The sequence below is a fragment of the Erythranthe guttata genome, chromosome 3 (genome assembly GCF_056151865.1).
Source record: "Erythranthe guttata isolate IM_541 chromosome 3, IM_541, whole genome shotgun sequence".
NCBI lineage: Eukaryota > Viridiplantae > Streptophyta > Magnoliopsida > Lamiales > Phrymaceae > Erythranthe > Erythranthe guttata.
The window spans coordinates 3,264,297-3,285,632 of NC_142535.1; the positions used below are offsets into that span (position 1 = coordinate 3,264,297).

Genomic DNA, 21,336 nt, shown 5'->3' on the forward strand with positions numbered 1-21,336 from the left:
GAGACATCTATAAACAATGGAGTCGGTCCGTACATTTTTCTTCTTCCCTGTAAAAATTATCATTTGCTTGGAAGATTATTACCTGAGGAAGCTACAATGTCTAAATTTGCTCAGCTGTACATTTTTGACATAGAAAATGAAATACAAAATAGAGTTGATATTCTCAGGCATAAAATTATATTTGCTTATGCATCTGTTTTTTAAAATTTCTATTACTCTAATATCAACTAATTATTATCAATATTATTTCAGATCTCGAAATAATTTACATGATTTAGATCCGGCAATTGTGTCTTCATTAAAAGATATGATTTATGATTCCAATGTACTTGCATGGTCATACATAGCTGCTTGTGATTGTATTTCCAGATATGGAGAGCAAAGAGTAAAATTGAAATTGGTAAAGAGTCGAAACACAAATGATCATAGATACAATCTTCCAAATGCTAGTGAAATAGCAAATCTTATTGTTGGAGACTTTGACAATTAAGAAGGGGTTAGGGACATTGTAGTAGAAACACAGTCCAAGAAGTTTCAACGTATTAGTGAATTACATCCTCTTTATTTGCCGTTACAGTACTCCTTAATTTTTCCTTGCGGGGAAGATGGTTATAGAGAGGACATTCCTTCGAGGGAATCTTCAACAAGTAATAGTAGGAAGTGAAGATGTGTAACCATGAGATAGTTCTTTGCATGCAAGATATATAGAAGAATTAGGGACAGTCCGGTACTCTTGAATTCAAAGAAATTATTTCAGCAGTTAATTTGGATGCATTTTCGATGGTTGAACTAGAGAGATTGAGTTTTATAAAATATAACCAATATCAACTTAGGGTTGATATCTACAGGAGCATTGAAGAAAAAAGTTGGAAGTGGAGATAGTAATGGCAAACCTATTGGTACGCGTATAATTATTCCAGCGAAATTTACAAACAACCCGATATATTCAACAATTTCATGGACGCACTATAAATATGTTATTGGATTGGGTTTCCATAATTATTTTTACTATAACATGCAATTAAAAGTGACCGTAAATACAAAGAAAGTTACAAAAAATATGAATTTGCGACCAGAAGATCGTCCTGATATTCTTTGTCGAGTTTTCAAGATGAAGCTTGACAGTTTGACTGCAGATTTCAAGAAAGGACATATTTTCCGATGAAGTAAATCATGTAAGTACCAACTTAATACTCTCTTTCAAATTTTCAACTATTTTATAACTAACTCTAGGAAAAATAAAATTGGAGAAAGTGAGAATTAAGACATAATAGAAACCCCCATGACTTTGGGTTAATTAACATTGATTACATATAGAGAAATATTACAAGGTGAAGATTTATATGCCTATAAATTCAATTAATCTTAAGTTGTAACAGTTTGAGTTGTCGAAACAATATTTAGTTACACCTATAATTCTTGAGTTAACAGTTATATTCTACCGAAAGCAGATAAAAAGACACAAGAATTAATGTGGTTCAGACACAATTGTGCCCTACATCCACGTGGACCTTCAAAGACAATTTCACTAGTTCAGATTTACATTGTACATTAATAGGACTTATTAAAACAATTAAGACTCCCTCTTTAATTCTTTATGCCGTTCTTGTACACAACTAGAACTTCGTGTCTCTTCCAACAACAGCTCCACACCGCGTGCCTCGAACTCCTTTCAGAAACGCGGTTGATCTCCCTTAAGATTTATACAGCAAATTTGTATCTGTTGACAGATGCAACGATGGCACAGTCCTGCTCAGCAGAACGTCTCAGCAATTCTTCAATGCTATAGAGTGATTTTTCTCCCAAAAAAGTGTACGGTTCTTGTGAGTCTAGGAGGCTTAAATAGATGCGAAAGCAACCTTCCAAGACTTATCTTGTACACAAAGAAATCGATTAACCTAGGAAAAAGACTCCTAGTCGATTTCTACTTCTATTCTAGATAAATATAAGAGATACTTAACTAGAACAAAGTACATGGAAATAAATCAAAGTCCTAATAGAAGTATTACAAAAGTAGGACTCTAGTAAATTCCAAAATAAACATGAAATACAAATATTTGCCAATCTTTGATTCCCAAGTGTGGCGGATTTCTTTACTCGTGGAAATCTGCATACATATATACGATATAGCGTACTACATATTATTTGCTGCATTCATCGAAGATTGTTTGGCTTATTGCAAGTTCATTGGTGTTATGAGAGTTTTCCTTTGTTAAACGTAGTGGCAATCATTTGACACGCATTCTCTTGTTACTAGATTTGACCTAGTGGTAATCATTTGGTGCATTTTCTTGCCAGTTCCCACTATGTTTGATTTAGTATGTAACGAGAGAGTTATCCTTCTTAAAGAATTGGCACAATCTGCCTAACAAAATTTTTATTCTTCCTAAGAAAAAGATTTTTTTTTTGTTTGCTTGAAATTGAAATTGGAAATATTGAAGTATGTTAAATTGCCCATGATTCATGTACTATTAAGTATGCATTAATTTACTTAGTTCTTCAGGATTAAAGAAAGCTTAAATGTAATTGCTGGAATAGCTCAGTTGGTTAGAGCGTGTGGCTGTTAACCACAAGGTCGGAGGTTCGACCCCTCCTTCTAGCGAAATATTTTGTTTTATATTTATTTCTTTATATAATTTGAATTTAAATAGAAAATAGAAGTCATTAGCGAAATATTATGTTTTATATTTATTTCTTTATATAATTTGAATTTAAAAAGAAAATACAGTAGAACCTCGATAAATTAATAACCTCGCTTAAATAATAAATTTTCCCGGTCCCGACCCGGGGACAACTTGCTAAATTAATAATTCGCTAAATTTATAAGATAATACACATTCGAAAAATTTAAGAAGCCCCATATAATATATAAATTAATAATGCATAAAAATAATTCTTAAATTACATGGTATAGTACATATTTTATAGATCTATAAAAGCTTAATATACTATAATTTAATTGTTGCTTGTTTCTTGTTGAATTTAAAAAGCAAATAGAAGTCATTAGCGAAATATTATGTTTTATATTTATTTCTTTATATAATTTGAATTTAAAAAGAAAATAGAAGTCATTATTTTTGTTAAAAACAAAATTAAATTAAAAAACGAATCATCAACATATGCCTATGAACTAAGCTATGGGCAAGAGAGTTGCCATTATGTGTGTGTCTCTATGCACACTTATATGCCTAAATTGTGTCTCTCACGTACTACTACTGCGATTTTTTTCTTAATTTTCGACTGTGAAATATAAAAAATGTCCCCAAGCTGCTTTTCCTTCCCTCTTCTTCATTCTTCATCGTCCCCACTGCTGCCCACCACTGCACCTCCGCCGCGAAATGGGGCGCCCTCAATTGGGAGAAGCGAGTCCAAACCTCGGCCCATCCCCACTCCAATTCTCCCTCTTACTTCAACAACAACACCGCCGGATCCGCCACCATTTGAAGACCTGCAAAAACGCAATCCATAGCCCCTTTATCAGAAATCGAAAAAATCGATCAAGCCGCGAGCTTCTACGCCGCCACCAAAAAATTCTGAGCTTGAAGAAGCCCAAACAATTGATGGATGTGGTGGTGCGTGGTGGGTGATATGTGTTCATATTGCACGATTTTATTTATCGAATCTTCGAGTTTTGGTCTTCGTTCGTCCGAGTTTCGGCGTTATTTGTACATATTATTGCGTTTCTTGTTTTATTTCTATTATAGGTAAAGAGAAGCTATTTTTGCCGATTCGAAACGATTTTGGAAGCGAAGCCGAGAATCAAACTAAACAAGTGCAAAGTTGCATTTTAGCGGACAATGGCAGCGTTCGGTATTTCATGCATAACTCTCTCATATGACCTCCGATTGAGCTGATTCATGTGGAGTTAGAAAGCCAAGTGCAAGGGCTACAACTTTTGTGAAATGCATTTTTGTCGAATTCGGCCTGAAAAAGGGTCAACACGGAGTTTCAAGTTCAGACAGTCACCATATCGCGCTATGGCCATCCTGTATCGCGATATGGGGAGAAATGAAACAGAGAGCTTGCATTTTTGCCATATCGCGCGAAATGCCATCCTGTATCGCGATATGGGGAGAAACGAAACAGAGAGCTTGCAATTTTACCATATCGCCCGATACTGATGCCCATATCGCGATATGGCCTCGGGATGTGTAAAAAATATCTAAAAAGGCAAAACTTCCTCAAGAAGCTTTGCCTTACTATAAATAGAAGCAAGCCCCTCACTCTTTTGGTGGTGGTTCGACTTTCTTCGGTTTTCGTCCTCGGGTTGTCTTCGGTTTTCGCCAGTTCTTCGCGGGAAACTTCGACAAGGGTTTCGACTCGGGTTTTTCATAAGCTTTTTCTTTACGTTTAGTTTATGATTTCTCGTGTTCTTCATTTGGATGCTATGTTTGTAATGAACTAAGCATTTTCTTTTAGGGAAATGAAACCTTGTATATATTGATTTTGATTTCCAGATCTGTGATCTATTTGTCGTTCTTTGATTATGTTTATGTTTTCCCGTATTAAATGCTTTCGATTGTTTGGCCAACAGTTGAATTGATTGTAAATGGGAATGAACTCGAGAGAGGATTTCTCGTTTCAAGTTAGGAAAACATAGCTCGGGGTGTGAAAACGGAGACGTGATGCACCTCGGGTAGCCCTTAAGGACTTCACCTAAATGCTCTCTTAATATCAGGTTCTGAACGGAGACGTCGGACCTGTGGGTAGACTCTAACTACACTGGAGACGGGGGTTAGAGTATTTTAGTGTCTGGGTTAGCGAATATAGAATTGACATTAGATTTAGATATGTAGATCTTTATCGATAGTACACTGGTGGATTTTCCCTAGAAGCCATCACACGTCGGAATTCCTCGTTTATACTGGCGGACCGTACCGTTGCTTTTATTATTGTTTCTTTATTTTTAGCTTCATCCCCCACCCTTTCGATCGTCAAGATAAAGTTTAGGATAGTATAATTACGGTACTTGGTAGATTTAGGAACTTAATTCCCTGTGGATCGATATCTGGAATTCACTATTCTACAAAACGCGATACTGTACACTTGCGGTTATTTATACGTAGGTTTTACGCGTATCAGTGGGCGGCGACGATGAATGATAAGTATGGTTGGAAATTGAGAGGAATAGTGGGGATTTGGGGCTGCGGCGGCGGCTGGGCCAAATTGCAGAAAGGGGATTGGGTTTTGGAAAATTGCAATTTAGTCCCCCAAATTAAGTTTTAAAAGTTTAACAAAATTCCAATGTATCCTCTTAAATTAATATAATTTTATGTTATACTGCTTAGGGGTATACTTGTCTTTTTACCTTCGAGTAACCATTAAAATGATAATGAGTGCTGTGAGCTTCGAAAAGTATGACACAGGGGGGTATGAGCGAATTTTTTTTTTGACAGGGGGTATTTGACAGTTAGAGATTTTACAGGGGTGGTATTTGCAATTAACTCTAAAGATTTTGTTCAAGTGGGGAAGATGAAGAGAGGTGGGACCCTACTAGAAGAGTGTTGGAAATGAATAAGCTAGATTCATTAATCAAGTTCAAAGTATTGAAGGTTCTATAATTCATGAATGTGGAAGAATACATGGATGTGTCTTTTGGAGAGATTCATGTATACTGCTATGGAGGAAGGATATTATTAATTATGTGTTCATGTATTTGTTTAGATACATGCTAGGAAAATCCTATAAATAGTCTATGTAGTTTTTCATTTGGAGCAAGTAATAAAAAACAAGAAGTATTCTAGAGAGAATCAAAAGAGAGTTCTTGAGTGAGTTTATAAATTTGTGTTGATTGAGGGAGTAATATAAATTTATCTCCTCTCCACTACTCCTCCTCTCTATTTTAAGTTATTCCGCTGCATGTTCTCAGTCTATATTGTTAAATCGATCCAACAAAGTGGCATCAGAGCCACATCTGAATAGAAAAGAGCGATGGCAGCCATAAGTGGAGCTTTCCCATTTCAAAAGCTTGCAAAAGAGAATTATGATCGATGGAGCATACAAATGAAAACTTTTCTTGGTGGACAAGACGTTTGGGAAGCCGTTGAAGAAGAGTATGTTGAACCGGAGAATTTGGCTTCATTAAGCCAAGCCCAAAGGAAGACATCCAAAGAAGCCAAGGTGAAGGATCAAAGAGCGCTATCCATCATCCAACTCGGTGTAGACGATAGTAACTTTGAGAATATTTCTCAAGCTACTACGGCGAAGCAAGCGTGGGATATTCTTAGCGATGCTTTCAAAGGCATTGATAAGGTGAAGAAGGTACGACTCAAATCACTTCGTGGAGAGTTCGAGTCTTTGAATATGAAAGACTCCGAAGAAGTTTCCGACTACGTCTCAAGGGTGGTTTTGATCGTCAACCAACTTGAAAGAAATGGTGAAACAATGGAAGAGAGAAGAGTGGTCGAAACAATACTTCGATCCCTTGATCCTAAGTTCGACTACATTGTTTTGGCAATTGAAGAGTCAAACGACGTTGAGAGTCTTAAAGTGAACAAAATATTGGGCAAGTTACATGTCCATGAGGAGAAGATCAGGAGGCGAAACAAAGGGCCCGAAGTAGAACAAGCCCTTCAAGCAAAGACGAACCTTGCCGACCAACCGAAATATGATGGTGCTCGATTTCGTGACAGAGGTAGAGGCCGTGGTCGTGGGCGCGGTCGTGGTCGTCAGAGGTCGTGCAGGACAATCCTTGTACGACAATGGTGATACGAAGCAAGAGAATCGACCTACAAGAGGTCGTGGAAGAGGAGGATTCAATCGGCGTCAAGACAAGAAAGATGTCGAATGTTATAATTGTCACAAATACGGACACTATGCTTGGGAGTGTCGAAATGAGTCAAATGATGAACAGACTCATTATGTTGAAGCAACGGAAAAACAAGTTGCTGAGCTATCCCTAATGGCGTGTAAAGAATCGACGGAGGAGAAAGATTGTTCGTGGTACCTTGATTCGGGTGCGAGCAATCACATGTGCGGGAACAAACACATGTTCGTAGAGATCGATGAGTCCGTGATGGGAAATATCTCATTTGGAGATATGTCGAAAATTACCATCAAAGGTAAAGGGAGAATACTCTTCAAATTGAAAAGTGGAGCACACCAATTCATCGAGAATGTTTACTATGTGCCTGGAATAAAGACAAACATTATATGTATTGGCCAGCTGCTAGAGAAAGGATACGACGTCTTAACCTATGCTTGAAGAATAGTCAAGGTACGTTGATTGCTACTATTCCAATGACAAGCAATCGAATGTTCTTATTGAATATCTATCACGATATGGCGAAGTGCTTAAAGGTGTGTTACGAGGATCCATCTTGGCTATGGCATTTGATGCTAGGCCATATCAACTTTGGTGGACTAAAGATGATGTCCAAGAAGAAGGTGGTGAAGGACTACCATCAATTGATCATCCCGATCAAGTATGTCAAGGATGTATTGCCGGAAAACAATCTCGACTAAGTTTTCCAAAGGAGTCTTTGTCAAGAGCAACGCAACCGTTGGACTTGATCCATACGGATATATGCGGTCCTATTGAACCTACATCAGTAGGGGAGAATCGCTATTTTCTGACTTTCATTGATGATTACATTCGGAAAACATGGGTTTATTTTTTGAAGAAAAAATCAGAGGCATTCTCAACCTTCAAAAGGTTCAAAGCTCTTGTCGAGAAGCAAAGTGACTATCACATTAAGGCGATGAGATCTGACCGTGGAGGCGAATTCACTTCAAGTGAGTTCAAGAAGTTTTGTGATGAACACGGTACTCGTAGACCTCTCACCGTTGCATACTCACCCCAGCAAAACGGTGTCGCAGAGAGGAAGAATCGATCAATTATGAACATGGTTCGACGCATGTTGAAGTTGTTAAGTGTATACTTTTACACTTTATCGTACCTTTATATTTGAGTTTTTGGTGTGTTTTAACGGTAATTGGTGCTTAAAAAGTTGATTTATTGTATTTTAGGTACAAATTGAAGAATTGGAAAAGTATGGGGTAAAACTGCAATTTTGGAGAAAATATGAGCCAAAAGTGAAAAAATCAAAATTCTGAAGATTTAAAGCTCGGACGGCCGTCCGAGACCACGAGGCAGCGCAGTAAAGGGATTTTAATTGCACAAGGAAACTGCCTTCTTCCCCAAGTTTTTCACCCTATATAAGACCAAGCCTAGCACACAATTGGGGATCGGTCTTTTACGCAATTTCAAGAGCAATAAAACAATAACGAAGAATTCGAAGACTCCAAGCATAGATTTATCGTTTGTGACTTATTTTATTTGCATTTTTCCTTTAATCACGAGTAGCTAATTTTCTTATTTCTAGGATTTTATTTGGAACCCTATGTGGGATTTATGAACCCTTTTCTATGATTTTATGCAAGTTTTAATTCCGAATTATTTCTTCTACTTGTTTTATTAAGTTCATGAAACTGGCCACTTTATGTGCTTTTATGTTATTGTTAATCGCATGAATCGGAAGATCGGGTTAATAATTAGAACTGCGGTAGAAGAGCTTTTGTGTGGTATTAACATAGGAATATAGTTAATCTCTTAGGTAGCCATTATTGAGATTTGTGCTTAATGTTGCGTTCTAGAATTAATTGCATAGGAACATAGTAATTGAATCGAGAGTATTAGAATCGTAATACACGCGGAAGCGGGTTATGATTATTTTAGCATCTCAGGTTAATAATCCGGGTTAATTGCTTGCTTAATTGAATGAATTGGGAAATAATAATCACATAGGGGGAGAATAAAATCCTAGGCTTGTCTACTTTGATTAATCTTCGTGTTTAAATTGCTTTCTTGCTTTTGCCTTTTTAATTTGCTTTTTAATTTAATTTAATTCTCTCAAAATTCGACTGTGTAGGGTGGGCTTGATAATAATTGGTAGGATTTAGCGTCTAGCATTAAATAATTAAATATTCCATGTGGGTTCGATATCCAGACTTTTAGTCCACTATATTACTTGTACGATACGTGCACTTGCGTGTAGGTATTTCAACCAACAGAAGTCCAAACAATTGCCGAAGGAGTTTTGGGCAGAAGCCGTTGATTGTGTTGTTTATCTATCAAACCAGAGTTCGACGAGGCGTGTTTTTGAGAAAACACCACAAGAGGCTTGGAGTGGATACAAGCCTAGCATAGCGCATTTGAGAGTGTTTGGGAGTATTGCCCATATGCATGTTCCGGACCAACAACGAAAGAAACTTGACGACAAAAGCCAAAAGTATATTTTTGTGGGCTATGATCAAGCAGCGAAATGATACAAGTTGTATGATCCTGTTGAGAAGAAGAGTAAAATCAGTCGAGACGTTGTGTTTGATGAGAAGAGTTCGTGGGATTGGAATGCTCAAGAAAAGGAGCATTATACATTCTACCCGTTTGAGGCAACAACTAAGGAAGTTGAAGAGGAGCCCGTAGATTAAGTAACTCCACCATCATCACCTGCATCTTCTTCTGAGGGTGAAAGTTCGAGTAGTGAAGGACCTCGAAAGACAAGGTCTCTATATGAGATTTATGATCAACTTAATCAGAATCGAAACTTATTGTGTTTGTTTGTTGATACGGAGCCTATCAACTTTGAGGAGGCATCGAAAAGCAAGAAGTGGAGAAAGGCCATGAATGAAGAGATTGAAGCTATCAAGAAGAATGATACTTGGGAGCTCACTTCCTTACCATCGGGGCATAAACCTATCGGAGTCAAATGGGTTTACAAGGTGAAAAAGAATTTCAAAGGCAAGGTGGAAAGATACAAGGCGAGGCTTGTTGTCAAAGGGTACAAGCAAAAGGCGGGAATCGACTATGACAAAGTCTTTGCTCCCGTTGCCCGATTGGAGACCATTAGATTGCTAATCTCATTAGCCGCTCAAAAGAAGTGGAATATCTATCAAATGGGTTTGAAATCGGCATTTCTTAATGGAGTGCTTGAAGAAGAGGTATACGTTGACCAACCAGAAGGTTACTTGGTTCGTGGTCAAGAGAATAAAGTGCTAAAATTGAAAAAAACACTTTATGGGTTAAAGCAAGCATCAAGGGCGTGGAACAGCCGCAGTGATCAATATTTTTTGGAAACGGGATTCAGAAAATGTCCCCATGAGCATGCGCTACATATGAAGGTCTATAAAGGTGATATGCTAATTGTGTGCTTGTATGTTGATAATTTAATATTTATAGGGAAAAATGTGAAATTGTTTGATGAGTTCAAAAAGGAGATGGCCAAGGAGTTCGAGATGACAGACATTGGGTTGATGTCTTATTATCTTGGCATTGAAGTGAAGCAACAAGATGATGGCTTTTTCATCTCACAAGAAGGCTATGCAAAAGATGTGCTAAAGAAATTCAAAATGGAGAAATGCAAGGAAATCAACACTCAAATTGACATTGGAGACAAATTGTCGAAGCACGTTGAAGGAGAGCCCGTTGATCCGACCTTATTCAAAAGCTTGGTGGGAAGTTTGAGGTATCTTACATGCACAAGACCCGATATTCTATTTGCAGTTGGTCTTGTTAGCCGATACATGGAGGATCCAAAGGAGTACCATTTCAAAGTAGCAAAGAGGATACTCCTCTACATCAAAGGAACTACTAATTTGGGAATGTTCTACCCAACAAATGGAGATTTGAAGCTAGCCGGATATAGCGATAGCGATTGGGCGAGAGATCCCGATGATTGAAAGAGTACAAGTGGTTTTGTATTCTACTTTGGAGATTCAACATTCACTTGGGTATCGAAGAAGCAACCGATAGTTACTCTATCAACTTGTGAAGCTGAATATGTGGCAGCGACATCGAGTGTATGTCATGCAATATGGCTAAGGAGTTTACAAAAGGAGCTCAATTTCGCTCAAGAAGATTCGACACAAGTTTTTGTCGATAACAAATCAGCGATTGCACTAGCGAAAAATCAAGTGTTTCATGATCGAAGCAAACACATTGATACTCGATATCATTTCATTCGAGAGTGCATTTCAAAGAAAGAAGTTCAAGTGAAGTTCGTGAAGTCCGACGACCAAATTGCCGATATCTTCACGAAACCCCTCAAGAGAGAATTGTTCGAGAAGTTGAGGAGTCAACTTGGAATGCATGAATCAAGCTTAGGGGGGCGTGTTGGAAATGAATTAGCTAGATTCATTAATCAAGTTCAAAGTATTGAAGGTTCTATAATTCATGAATGTGGAAGAATACATGAATGTGTCTTTTGGAGAGATTCATGTATACTGCTATGGAGGAAGAATATTATTAATTATGTGTTCATGTATTTGTTTAGATACATGCTAGGAAAATCCTATAAATAGTCTATGTAGTTTTTCATTTGGAGCAAGTCAAAAAAACAAGAAGTATTCTAGAGAGAATCAAAAGAGAGTTCTTGAGTGAGTTTATATATTTGTGTTGATTGAGTGAGTAATATAATTTTATCTCCTCTCCACTACTCTTCCTCTCTATTTAAGTTATTCCGCTGCGTGTTTTCACTCTATATTGTTAAATCGATCCAACAAAGAGTACAACCGGCTCTTCTTTTTTTTTTTCCTTTTTCTTTTTGTTCTCTTTTCATTTTTGGCATCTTCCAATCAAATATTCGAATTAATAATCCCTGTTAATTGCAATTTTCTGGTTTGGGATAGAAAAAATAAAATAAAATAAATTTAAGAGTGAATTATATATATATATCCTCAAAACATAGCCTAATTAGTAATTACAAAAAGAATCAACCATTACTAAAAAAATTAAATATCGCTAAAGGAATTACAAATACCGGTTAAGAATTTATATTATATTTTAAATTAAAACAATATTTTTGTGATTTTAAAAGTTGGAGGCATGTATTTATGTTATAAATCAATTCAAATTACATTTGAAGAAATATATATATATATATATATATATATATATATATGCAGTGGTTACAAATTATTTATTAAGAAGATAAGAAATCTAATTTGATTAGATCAGTTGCTTTCAACTTGAGTAAAAGGAGAAAGTAATTCAAATAATTCGAAAGGGTGACACATAATTTGATCTCATATGCAACACGACTTGCGCTAATACGAACCACGACTTGCGCTAATATGAACACCACGACTTGCGCTATGCTTGATGTGTGAGGCAACCTAGAAGGATGAAACGAAAGCGCAAATATTGCGAATAAACCTAATATAAATCAAAATAATATATATTAATCAGATACGAGGTTTTTCGAATTAATGTTCATTAAATGAAACGACTCCGAATAAACAAACCGTGGAAATATATATACATAAAAAGGAAGAAAAAAATTCACCCATTAGGGTTGTTAGATGGTGAAACTTACCTAATCAGTCAATTATCCGATGAAGGAAAGTCGTCTTCCAGTTCGTACGAGTCAGCATTACTCATGCAGATTCACATGCAGATTATCGACTTTATAATATCTTCCTTTGACACATGCCGCCACGCGGTTTTCCATGATCTCCTAGCGCATGTCTCCGATTAATTGTGTTGACGAAGAACTTCTTTATGCCGTCGCTTATGCAGTTTATGATACCATCATCAGTCAATCAATTCGCGAAATTAAGTTACCTATATAGTATGAAATTTCTTTTATTAACTGAATTATTTTAAAAAATTATCATGTTGGAAACATGTTAAAACTAAAAAAGATTGCGGTCTTCTGTTAAATTGGAAAAAACAAAAGTTTTATCATTAATTGTGCAATCGATTCCTCGTTAAAACAACAACAAAGAGCAGGCACAGTGCAATCTATTATTCTCTGATTATAAAGCCAATTTTGAATATCTTAATAGTGCATCGATACTTTACGTGAGATGGTATTATTGTAATAGAAAAACTTATTTAGGAAATTGAGTCTCACCTGTGAATGTAGACAAGAAATTGTCGATCTTCTGAAACTGAATTGAATATTTCACGGACTACAGTAGGGATATGTATCTATACGTATTTGCATTTAGATTTGAACGAGAAAGAGTAGCCAGAAGGAACACTATTAGCGTATATATATTACATATTACGTATATATTATTATTATTATTTATTATAGTTACCTTGTGTAATAGGTTACCTTGTGTAATAGATTAGGGTTTCCTACATGTAACTATATATATGATTAATATACGTGAGAGACACAACTTCCTCTTTCTCCAACTCTATTTCTCCTATAAACACCACTTATTTTCTCGACACCAAAAAAAACCTAGGGCTGATATAGTGATATCATGATATTAGACTTATGCCAGGTTAAAAATGGTGTTACCAACTCTTGTTCGAGCAATTAATGATTCATACCTGCACTTTTGACAATTTTCCTCTCACATTCGACTTTATCTGTCTCGAAAGCAATGAATGGAAAGCAATTAAAACCACCTCATTCCTACCCTTTTGGGACCTGACTAGGGAGAGACCACCTGTGTTCTAAACTTATATGAGATATGCATTAATCACCATTAATTTTCTAAGATTAAATCTGGACTCTAGGAAAATAACATGGCCTATGTTCCAAAAAATGAACTACTTTACCAAATCATCCTTCGACTATTTTTTCTATTAAATTAATATAAAATAGATTCACATCGAATTATCTAATTTACCCCCTACTATATTTTAATTAAATAATTAATTTAAATTCATTGTGACCGAGTTTTATTTGATAAATAATCGAAAAAAATGCATTTATTAGGGATAAAACTTGTGTCATCTTAGTACATTCATCACTCCTAACCATCCAAGCACATTAACTTAGTATGATATATTTAACCATAATTTACTGTTAAATAAAATATTAATTGCGACATTCATTATTATTAAATGATATTAAATAAATTGTTAACAAATTTAATATAATAAAGTTTGAAAATATATAAAGAATTACAGTTCAATACGCCAAACATCTATCATTAATTATATAATATTAGAAAGAGATAAATTCTGAGCGGATGAGCCGATATTTAATATAAATCGGATTCCACTAATTTTTTGACATGTGGCACTCTTAAGTCTTAACTCTAAATAAATCACGCTAATTGTAATTATGGTTAGATGGGTTACGGGTTCTGCTAGGGTTTTCTTTTTTTCTAGGGTTTTCTTTTTTCTTTCTTTTTTTTTCCAATTATTAGAATCATAATTATATTTTTATTTAAACTATCCACGTACGTGTCAATCATCCTATGGCATCCGATTTTCCTATTAAACCAGGCCATCCGGTCTAAATTTGCACCCTATTAGAAATATTAATAAACTCCACCATTTAAAAATGTATAGAATGTTCAATTAAATATAAAAAAATGCATAACTTAATCCAAACTCACTTATGTTATTAAATCGATAGTGTGACAAATCCAAATAAAAAATAAAATAATATGTTTATTTAGAAGAAGAAAAAATTATAATTCATTCCAATTAGGTAGTTTTCTTACTTTAAAATAAAATTATATACTACAAATACTATATTGTGAATTTTCTTTTAATATTTAATTTAATCAAATAGTAAGATTTGAATCGATTAAGCTCAAATACTTTCAATTAGTAAAAATTATTCAAATATTTGAATCGATTGCTTAACTATTGACATAACGTGTTACATAATTGATTTAACTATTTATAAGTAATGTCTAATATCTTTTTAATTCAATTTTATCATAAAAAATAATAAATTTAATTCCTAACACATGTAAGAACCTAAGCGTAAATCGTAATATTTTATCAAAGCGTAATATTTGAACCAATTAAGCTCAAGTCCTTTCAATTCGTTAACATTATTCAAATATTTGAATCGATTAAGCGCGCTCAAATATTGACAAGAACGTCTTAATCAAATTAACTATTATTAATTAAAGTGTAATACATTTTTAACTCAATTTTATCATAAAAAAATAATTCCTAAAGTATGTAAGAATCAAATCACAAGATAAATTAAAGCATATGATTTGAATCAATTAAGCACAAGTCCTTTTAATTTGTAAATATTATTTAAAAAATTGAATCGATTAAGTTCAACCACCGACAAGAACGTATTAATCGAGTTAACTATTTATAATTAAAGTCTACTATCCTTTTAATTCAATTTTAACAAAAAAATAATAATTTAATTCGTAAAATCGTAAGAATAATATTGTAAATCGTAAGATTGAATCTAGCCATGAACCAATTAAATCTTACGATTTTTACGAATTAAATTTTATTATTTTTATGATAAAATTCAATAAAAAAAGATACTGAACTTTAACTATACATAGCTTGATTAATACGCTATTGTAAATTATTGAGTTTAACCGATTCAAATATTTGAATATTGTCTACGAATTGAAATGAGTTGAGCTTGATATCGATCAAATCTTTGAATATTGTTTTTGAATTGAAAACACATGAGTTTAATTGATTCAAATATTACGATTAAATTAAATCTTACAATTTACGATTCAATTCAAACTTCAAATTCTTTCGAAATTCATTTTAAAATTACGCGAGTTGATCAGCATTTCCTTAGATTTTTAAATTATATTATATAAAGATTTGTTAGTATGGGATATTTTTAATATATAATAATAATTATATGAGAATTAATAATTTATTTAACATTATTTATATAAGTTTTATAATCATTATACATTGTAGCTTTGTGATATATATCCATATTGTTATTTTATTGTCAATTATGTGTTGTGTCTTAATGGTAAGTATTCTTGTATGCTTTCAGATGATCACAAATTTGAATTCAGGTTGTTGGAATTTTGGATGGTTGGTTTAATGATTTTTACCAATAATGATATAATTGACTTTATAAATTTTAATTCAGCAATAAATATAGATTTAAAATTGCATTAAAATAGAGAGGGTAAAATTGACATTTCATTAAAATTTATAATTGCTGATTTTTTTAAAATAATAATTGTACAAAGGGTATTTGCGACAATTCATAAATGGAGAAAAAACAGGTTTCGTTGTTGAGACACGTGTCGCTATCTGAAGGGGTATGTCATATAAGTCGTATTCTTGGGATCTCACGGTAGAAAGAATCCTTTTTGTATTAGTAATAAGTCGAAAGCCAATAAATTACTTTATATTCCAATACTGTGTAATTGGATGTATTATGGAGGATTAAAATGTGCTATTTTCAGAATGTTCCACGTAAATATCAGAGTTATGTACAAAATTTGAACAACAGTGCCTCCCAATTGTTGGAAGTTCAATCAATACCTAAAATTGCATGCGATGTGTAAAACGACGGTTTTATCTATCCTACACCCGGTGAAGGTTACACCGGGTGATTTTTTACCGCTGATCTACACATACCAATGTGGGTGTGTGTGTGTTTGTGTGTATATGTTAAATTGCCCATGATTCATGTACTATTAAGTATGCATTATAATTTACTTAGTTGCTCTGTATTAAACAAAGCTTAATCATAATTGCTGGAATAACTCAGTTGGTTAGAGCGTGTGGCTGTTAACCACAAGGTCGGAGGTTCGACCCTTCCTTCTAACGAAATATTATAAATTATATTTATTTCTTATATAATTAGAATTTAAAAATAAAATTGAAGTCATTATTTTTGTTAAAAAACAAAATTAAATTAAAAAAAATGTCAAAAATTGAAGTCATAATTTTTGTTAAAAAACAAAATTAAATTAAAAAAAATGTCAGATACATGTAGTTACCTCTATTTTTTTTTATTTTTTTTTTTTGAGAAAAAAGTGAATATTTCATTAAACAATATGTTCCAAATTCAAGGGAGATTAACATGTTCCTCAGAATCATCAACATGCCTACGAGTTAAGCAATGGGCAAGACAGTTGTTGAAACCAACAATTAGTTTCCATTGAAGACTTGAGAAGAGAGAAAGAAGATACAGCTTTATTCGTATTTTAATATTCACTATTATTATTTTGTTAATCTGCTAAAACTAAGAGTACAACTATATATACAAAGTAATGTAAGGAAAAAGTGTTACTCACTTATTTACAAGAATAGAAGTTGCTATTTACTAAATAGCAACTTTAACAATAAACAACTTGAGTTGAAAATAACAAACATAAAATAATATTCAATATCCCCCTCAAGATGGACTTGGACTGTAGATATTAATAAAGGACATCTTGGATAAAAGATACTGAAAAGCAGGTAGAGGAAGAGCTTTAGTGAAAACATCTGCTAGCTGGTCAGAACCTCGAATAGGCATGAGTCTCAGTGTGCCTTGGGTGACTTGCTTTCGAACAAAGTGGCAATCGATTTCGATATTCTTGGTTCGTTCATGAAATGTTGGATTGGAAGCAATATGAATTGCTCACCTATTTTTGCACTCAGAGATTGCGGTAAGGGTTTGGAAGCACTTCGGCTCCCTTTTCCATGTCCAAGATCGGTTTGAGTCGCCCAAACATGCTTTGTGTGTTTGGGTCCCGCGGCCATCCGATCTCTCTCTTTATGCGATGATTAGGAATTCGGTGGTATGTCACATTTTTCGTGAAATTTGGAATGCTCGGTGCCGGGTGGTATATGCTGATGGGGATATGTCAAGTGAGGAAATTATTCGTAAGGTTTACTACCACACGCAGAACATGGTGGCTTTGCATCGTCCCAGGCAATCTTCTACCAAGATTCAAAGCCTTCGTATTCAAGCCGCTGGTCTCCCGGTGGTGCAGCCGCCTCATAAACGGGGGGCATGGCACAAATGGGAATTTCCTCTGGCAGGAAAGTATACGCTTAATACAGATGGTTCGGCAAAAGGTGGGATGAGTTCAGGAGGCGGTATTATTAGAGATTCGAGGGGGAATATTGTTGCTGCATACGCTTCGTTTTTCGGGCATGGTACGAACAACTCTGCAGAATTTTTGGCTATAGTTTATGGATTAAAAATGTGTAGGCACATGGGGATCCTTCATGTTACGGTGGAGAGTGACTCGTTGTTGGCTATTAATGCTATTAAAACCAAGGTCGTTACATGGGAGTTAGAATATACTCTTCGGCTGTGCTTGCAGGAAGTGGATTCTTCTTTTCAATTCAAGCACGTAGTTCGTCAAAAGAATACGGTGGCGGATCGATTAGCTAATTGGGCGTATAATCACCAATCAAGTCAAGAATATTTTACCGAAATTAGTCTTCCAGTGGAGGTTCGAGCTGCTTTGATCAGTGATAGGTTGGGGATTGCTAATTTCCGCCCCTAAATTGATGTGGACCAATGATGACATGTGGGTTTCTCAATTTAATAAGGGGTCGAATTGCAATTTTTGTATTGGTGAGAAGGAATATCAACTTACACATGGTTCTTATGCGTATTTGCACTTTCATCCACACATGGGGTTCTTGAGCAATTTCCAAAAATTGTCCATATTAGACATAGTAATTTTTGTTTATGTCTTTTTTAACCCGTTTTTTGGGCTGTTTTGTAATCGATTGTATAGGACTTTGATTGTCCCGTTTTTATTCCGCTCCGATTGTAGGGGTACTCTTTTCCTTGTGTAGGCCCATAAGGTTTTTAACGAGGCCCCCTTGTACTTTCACAAGTAGTTAATGGAATAAAAACATTTTGGCCAAAAAAAAAAAAAAAAAAAAAAGGAGATGTTTTAAGGAATAGGTATGATAGGAATAAATATATTAGGAAAAGGTAGATGCGGATTTTATTTCCTATCTTTAAAAAAAAAAAAAAAAAAAAAAAAAAAAAAAAAAAAAAAAAACGGCTACTAAGTTATCACAAAAAAGTAGAGTGGAAGAAGAAGGAATCTGGAAATCCTATAAAAGTTGATTAATCCAAACAAGTTCACTCGATGTAGATGCTAATGCTCTATACTCTGCTTCATCAGAAGATCTAGAAACTGTCATCTGCTTTTTAGACTTCCATGAAATAAGAGAATCTCCGAGGAAAATGCAGAAACCGGTGGTAGACCTTCTTGTGTCGAGGCAAGAGCCCCAGTCAGCATCAGAAAAACCTTTTAGAAGAAGATCTGACTTGGAAGAGTAGACAAGCCCTGACCTGGAGCAGCTTTAAGATACCTAAGAAGATGATGTGCAGCCTGCAAATGAACAGATCTTGAAGAAATCTTGGAGACGAAACAAATTGACTTAATTTATGCACAAAAAATGTAATATCAGGTCTGGTTAAAGTGAGGTATAACAATCTACCAATGAGTCTTCGATATAAAGAAGGATCATCAAGAAGATCACCATCTGCAGCACTCAAATTAAGTTTAGGATCCATGAGCAAAAGCATAGGTTTACAATCTGTAAAACTAGTTTCTTTAAGTAAATCAAGAGTGTATTGTCTCTGTGAAATAGAGATACCAGCTCTTGACTTTGCAATTTCAATGCCCTCCTAAGTCTTTGAGTTTGAAAATATTTCCCTATTCAAGTTTAAGCAGACTGATATTAGAAGTAGAAGAGCCAGCTATAACCATATCATCAACATGGACTATTAAAGCAATAAATTTACCACCTTGCCGTCTAGTAAAGAGGGAATAATCGGACTGGGATTGAATGAAGCCCAATTGCAAAACAACTTCTGAAATTTTTTCATTCCACTGCCGAGAAGCCTGCTTGAGGCCATACAAAGATTTGTTAAGTCTACAAACCATATTAGGAGCAGAGTGAGGATAGCCAGATGGTAAATCCATACAGGCCTCCTCCTTTAAGTCACCATTCAAGAATGCATTGTTTACATCGAGTTGGTGTAATTCCCAACCCTTGACAACAACTAAAGCCAATAAAAGTTTGACAGTATTAAGTTTAACAACAGGTGAGAAGGTTTCAGTAGCAACATTCATAATAAAGTGTCTATAGTCAGAAGACAATTTTTCGTAACCTAACACATTAGAAATGGGATACTTGGATATAACAAGCTGTGAAAAAGCATATTCAGATAAATAAGCAGGGAGCTTAACATTTCTGGAAGATCTTCTAGGTTCAGCAATAGAAGACACTTCAGAACTAGGAACTACAGAAGAAGGATCAATAGGCTGAATAACATCATGAAATATATGAGAAGAAGATGATGTAATGGACGTAGGAGTGACTAACAGAGGCATATATTTTGGAATATCATCAAAACATTCATTACTAGGAATAGCAGTAAAAGGGAATTGATTTCTATAAAACACAACATCTCTACAAATAAAAACTTCTCTAGTATGAAAGTCAAATAATTTGTACCCTTTAATACCACTTGGATAGCCAATGAATACACAAGCTCTTGCCCTGGGCTGAAACTTATCCCTAGCTGCCGGCAAAGTAGATGCAAAAGCCAAACAACCAAACACCTTCAAAGCAACATAATCCACAGAAAGGTTAGGATAAATAATGTTATATGGAGCTTGATTTCCCAATTTTTTGGCTAGAGTTCTGTTAATAAGGAAAACAGCAGTACTAATGCACTCATCCCAATATTCTATTGGAATATTAGATTCAAAATATAAAGATCTAGCAACATTTAAAATATGTTGGTGTTTCCTTTCAACAATAGCATTCTGTTGAGGAGTTTGAACACATGAGAACTGATGAAGAATTCCAAGGCCAACAAACAATGTTTTAAAAGAAAGCTCAGGATCATTATCTGACCTAAACACTTTGATTTGCTTGCCAAATTGATTTTTAATCATAGACAAAAATCTAGGAATAACTATCAAAGCATCTGACTTAGATTTAATCATGTGTACCCAAGTAAATCTGGAAGAATCATCTACTAAAGTAATAAAATACTTAAAACCATTGTAAGATGGAACATTGTAGGGGCCCCGGCCCATATATCACAATAAAATCGAAAATATCTAACTGCTGCTACCATGTTGAAACCAACAATTATGGTTTTCCATTGAAGACTTGAGAAAAGAGAAAGAAGATATAGCTTTATTCGTATTTTAATATTCACTGTTATTATTTTGTTGAAAATTATCCATGCCAAGAGAAGGCTGGGAAGGCTGAATAGCCTCATTAGGAGGAAGATGGTTCATTGAAGACTCCATTCCAGAGACTTGATGAACATAAGAAGATTGAGGAGCAAATCTGCCTTTGGGCTTATATTGAGGAGGGTAACCATGAATCTTGTAACACATATTCACTGTATGACCATATTGTTTGGGATCGGGCACGTGTACGCAGCGGAATACAAAAAAAATATTATTTTATTTATATAAACTAATTTACATAAACAAACACGTGCACAATAATTACAATTAATTGCGTACCTTTTCGCTTCCAATTACTGACAAACATGCTGGCATATATAATTAATTTAAATAACAAAAATTAAATCATCATAGCATGCTCTCGAAATTAAATCAAATAATTAACATGCTCAACGAACGATTCACATAAACACATAATTGAACATATAGATTCATATGATTCAATAATCAATT

At 34.6% G+C, this 21,336-nt stretch overlaps 1 protein-coding gene and 1 non-coding gene across 2 annotated transcripts; both read left to right on the forward strand.

Moving 5' to 3' along the window:
* Positions 1-2,528: 2,528 nt before the first annotated feature.
* TRNAN-GUU (transfer RNA asparagine (anticodon GUU)) lies at positions 2,529-2,602 on the forward strand. The gene has a single exon. It is a non-coding gene; the product is annotated as a tRNA-Asn (tRNA).
* A 3,329-nt stretch (positions 2,603-5,931) lies between these two features.
* On the forward strand, positions 5,932-9,267 carry LOC105973915 (uncharacterized). Its single transcript, XM_088815111.1, has 5 exons — positions 5,932-6,693; positions 6,854-7,061; positions 7,166-7,216; positions 7,300-7,864; positions 8,997-9,267. Exons 1-5 carry the CDS (start codon positions 5,932-5,934, stop codon positions 9,265-9,267), a joined length of 1,857 nt encoding a protein of 618 aa, XP_088671237.1.
* The last annotated feature ends 12,069 nt before the right edge of the window (positions 9,268-21,336 follow it).

Bases quoted from the DNA above. Each gene is read 5' to 3' on its own strand.
- LOC105973915 (XM_088815111.1), top strand. From the start codon at position 5,932: ATGGCAGCCATAAGTGGAGCTTTCCCATTTCAAAAGCTTGCAAAAGAG. The intron at 6,694-6,853 runs GTACGACAATGG...AATGATGAACAG, and splicing joins GGTCGTGCAGGACAATCCTT to ACTCATTATGTTGAAGCAAC. The intron at 7,062-7,165 runs GTAAAGGGAGAA...TGTATTGGCCAG, and splicing joins GTCGAAAATTACCATCAAAG to CTGCTAGAGAAAGGATACGA.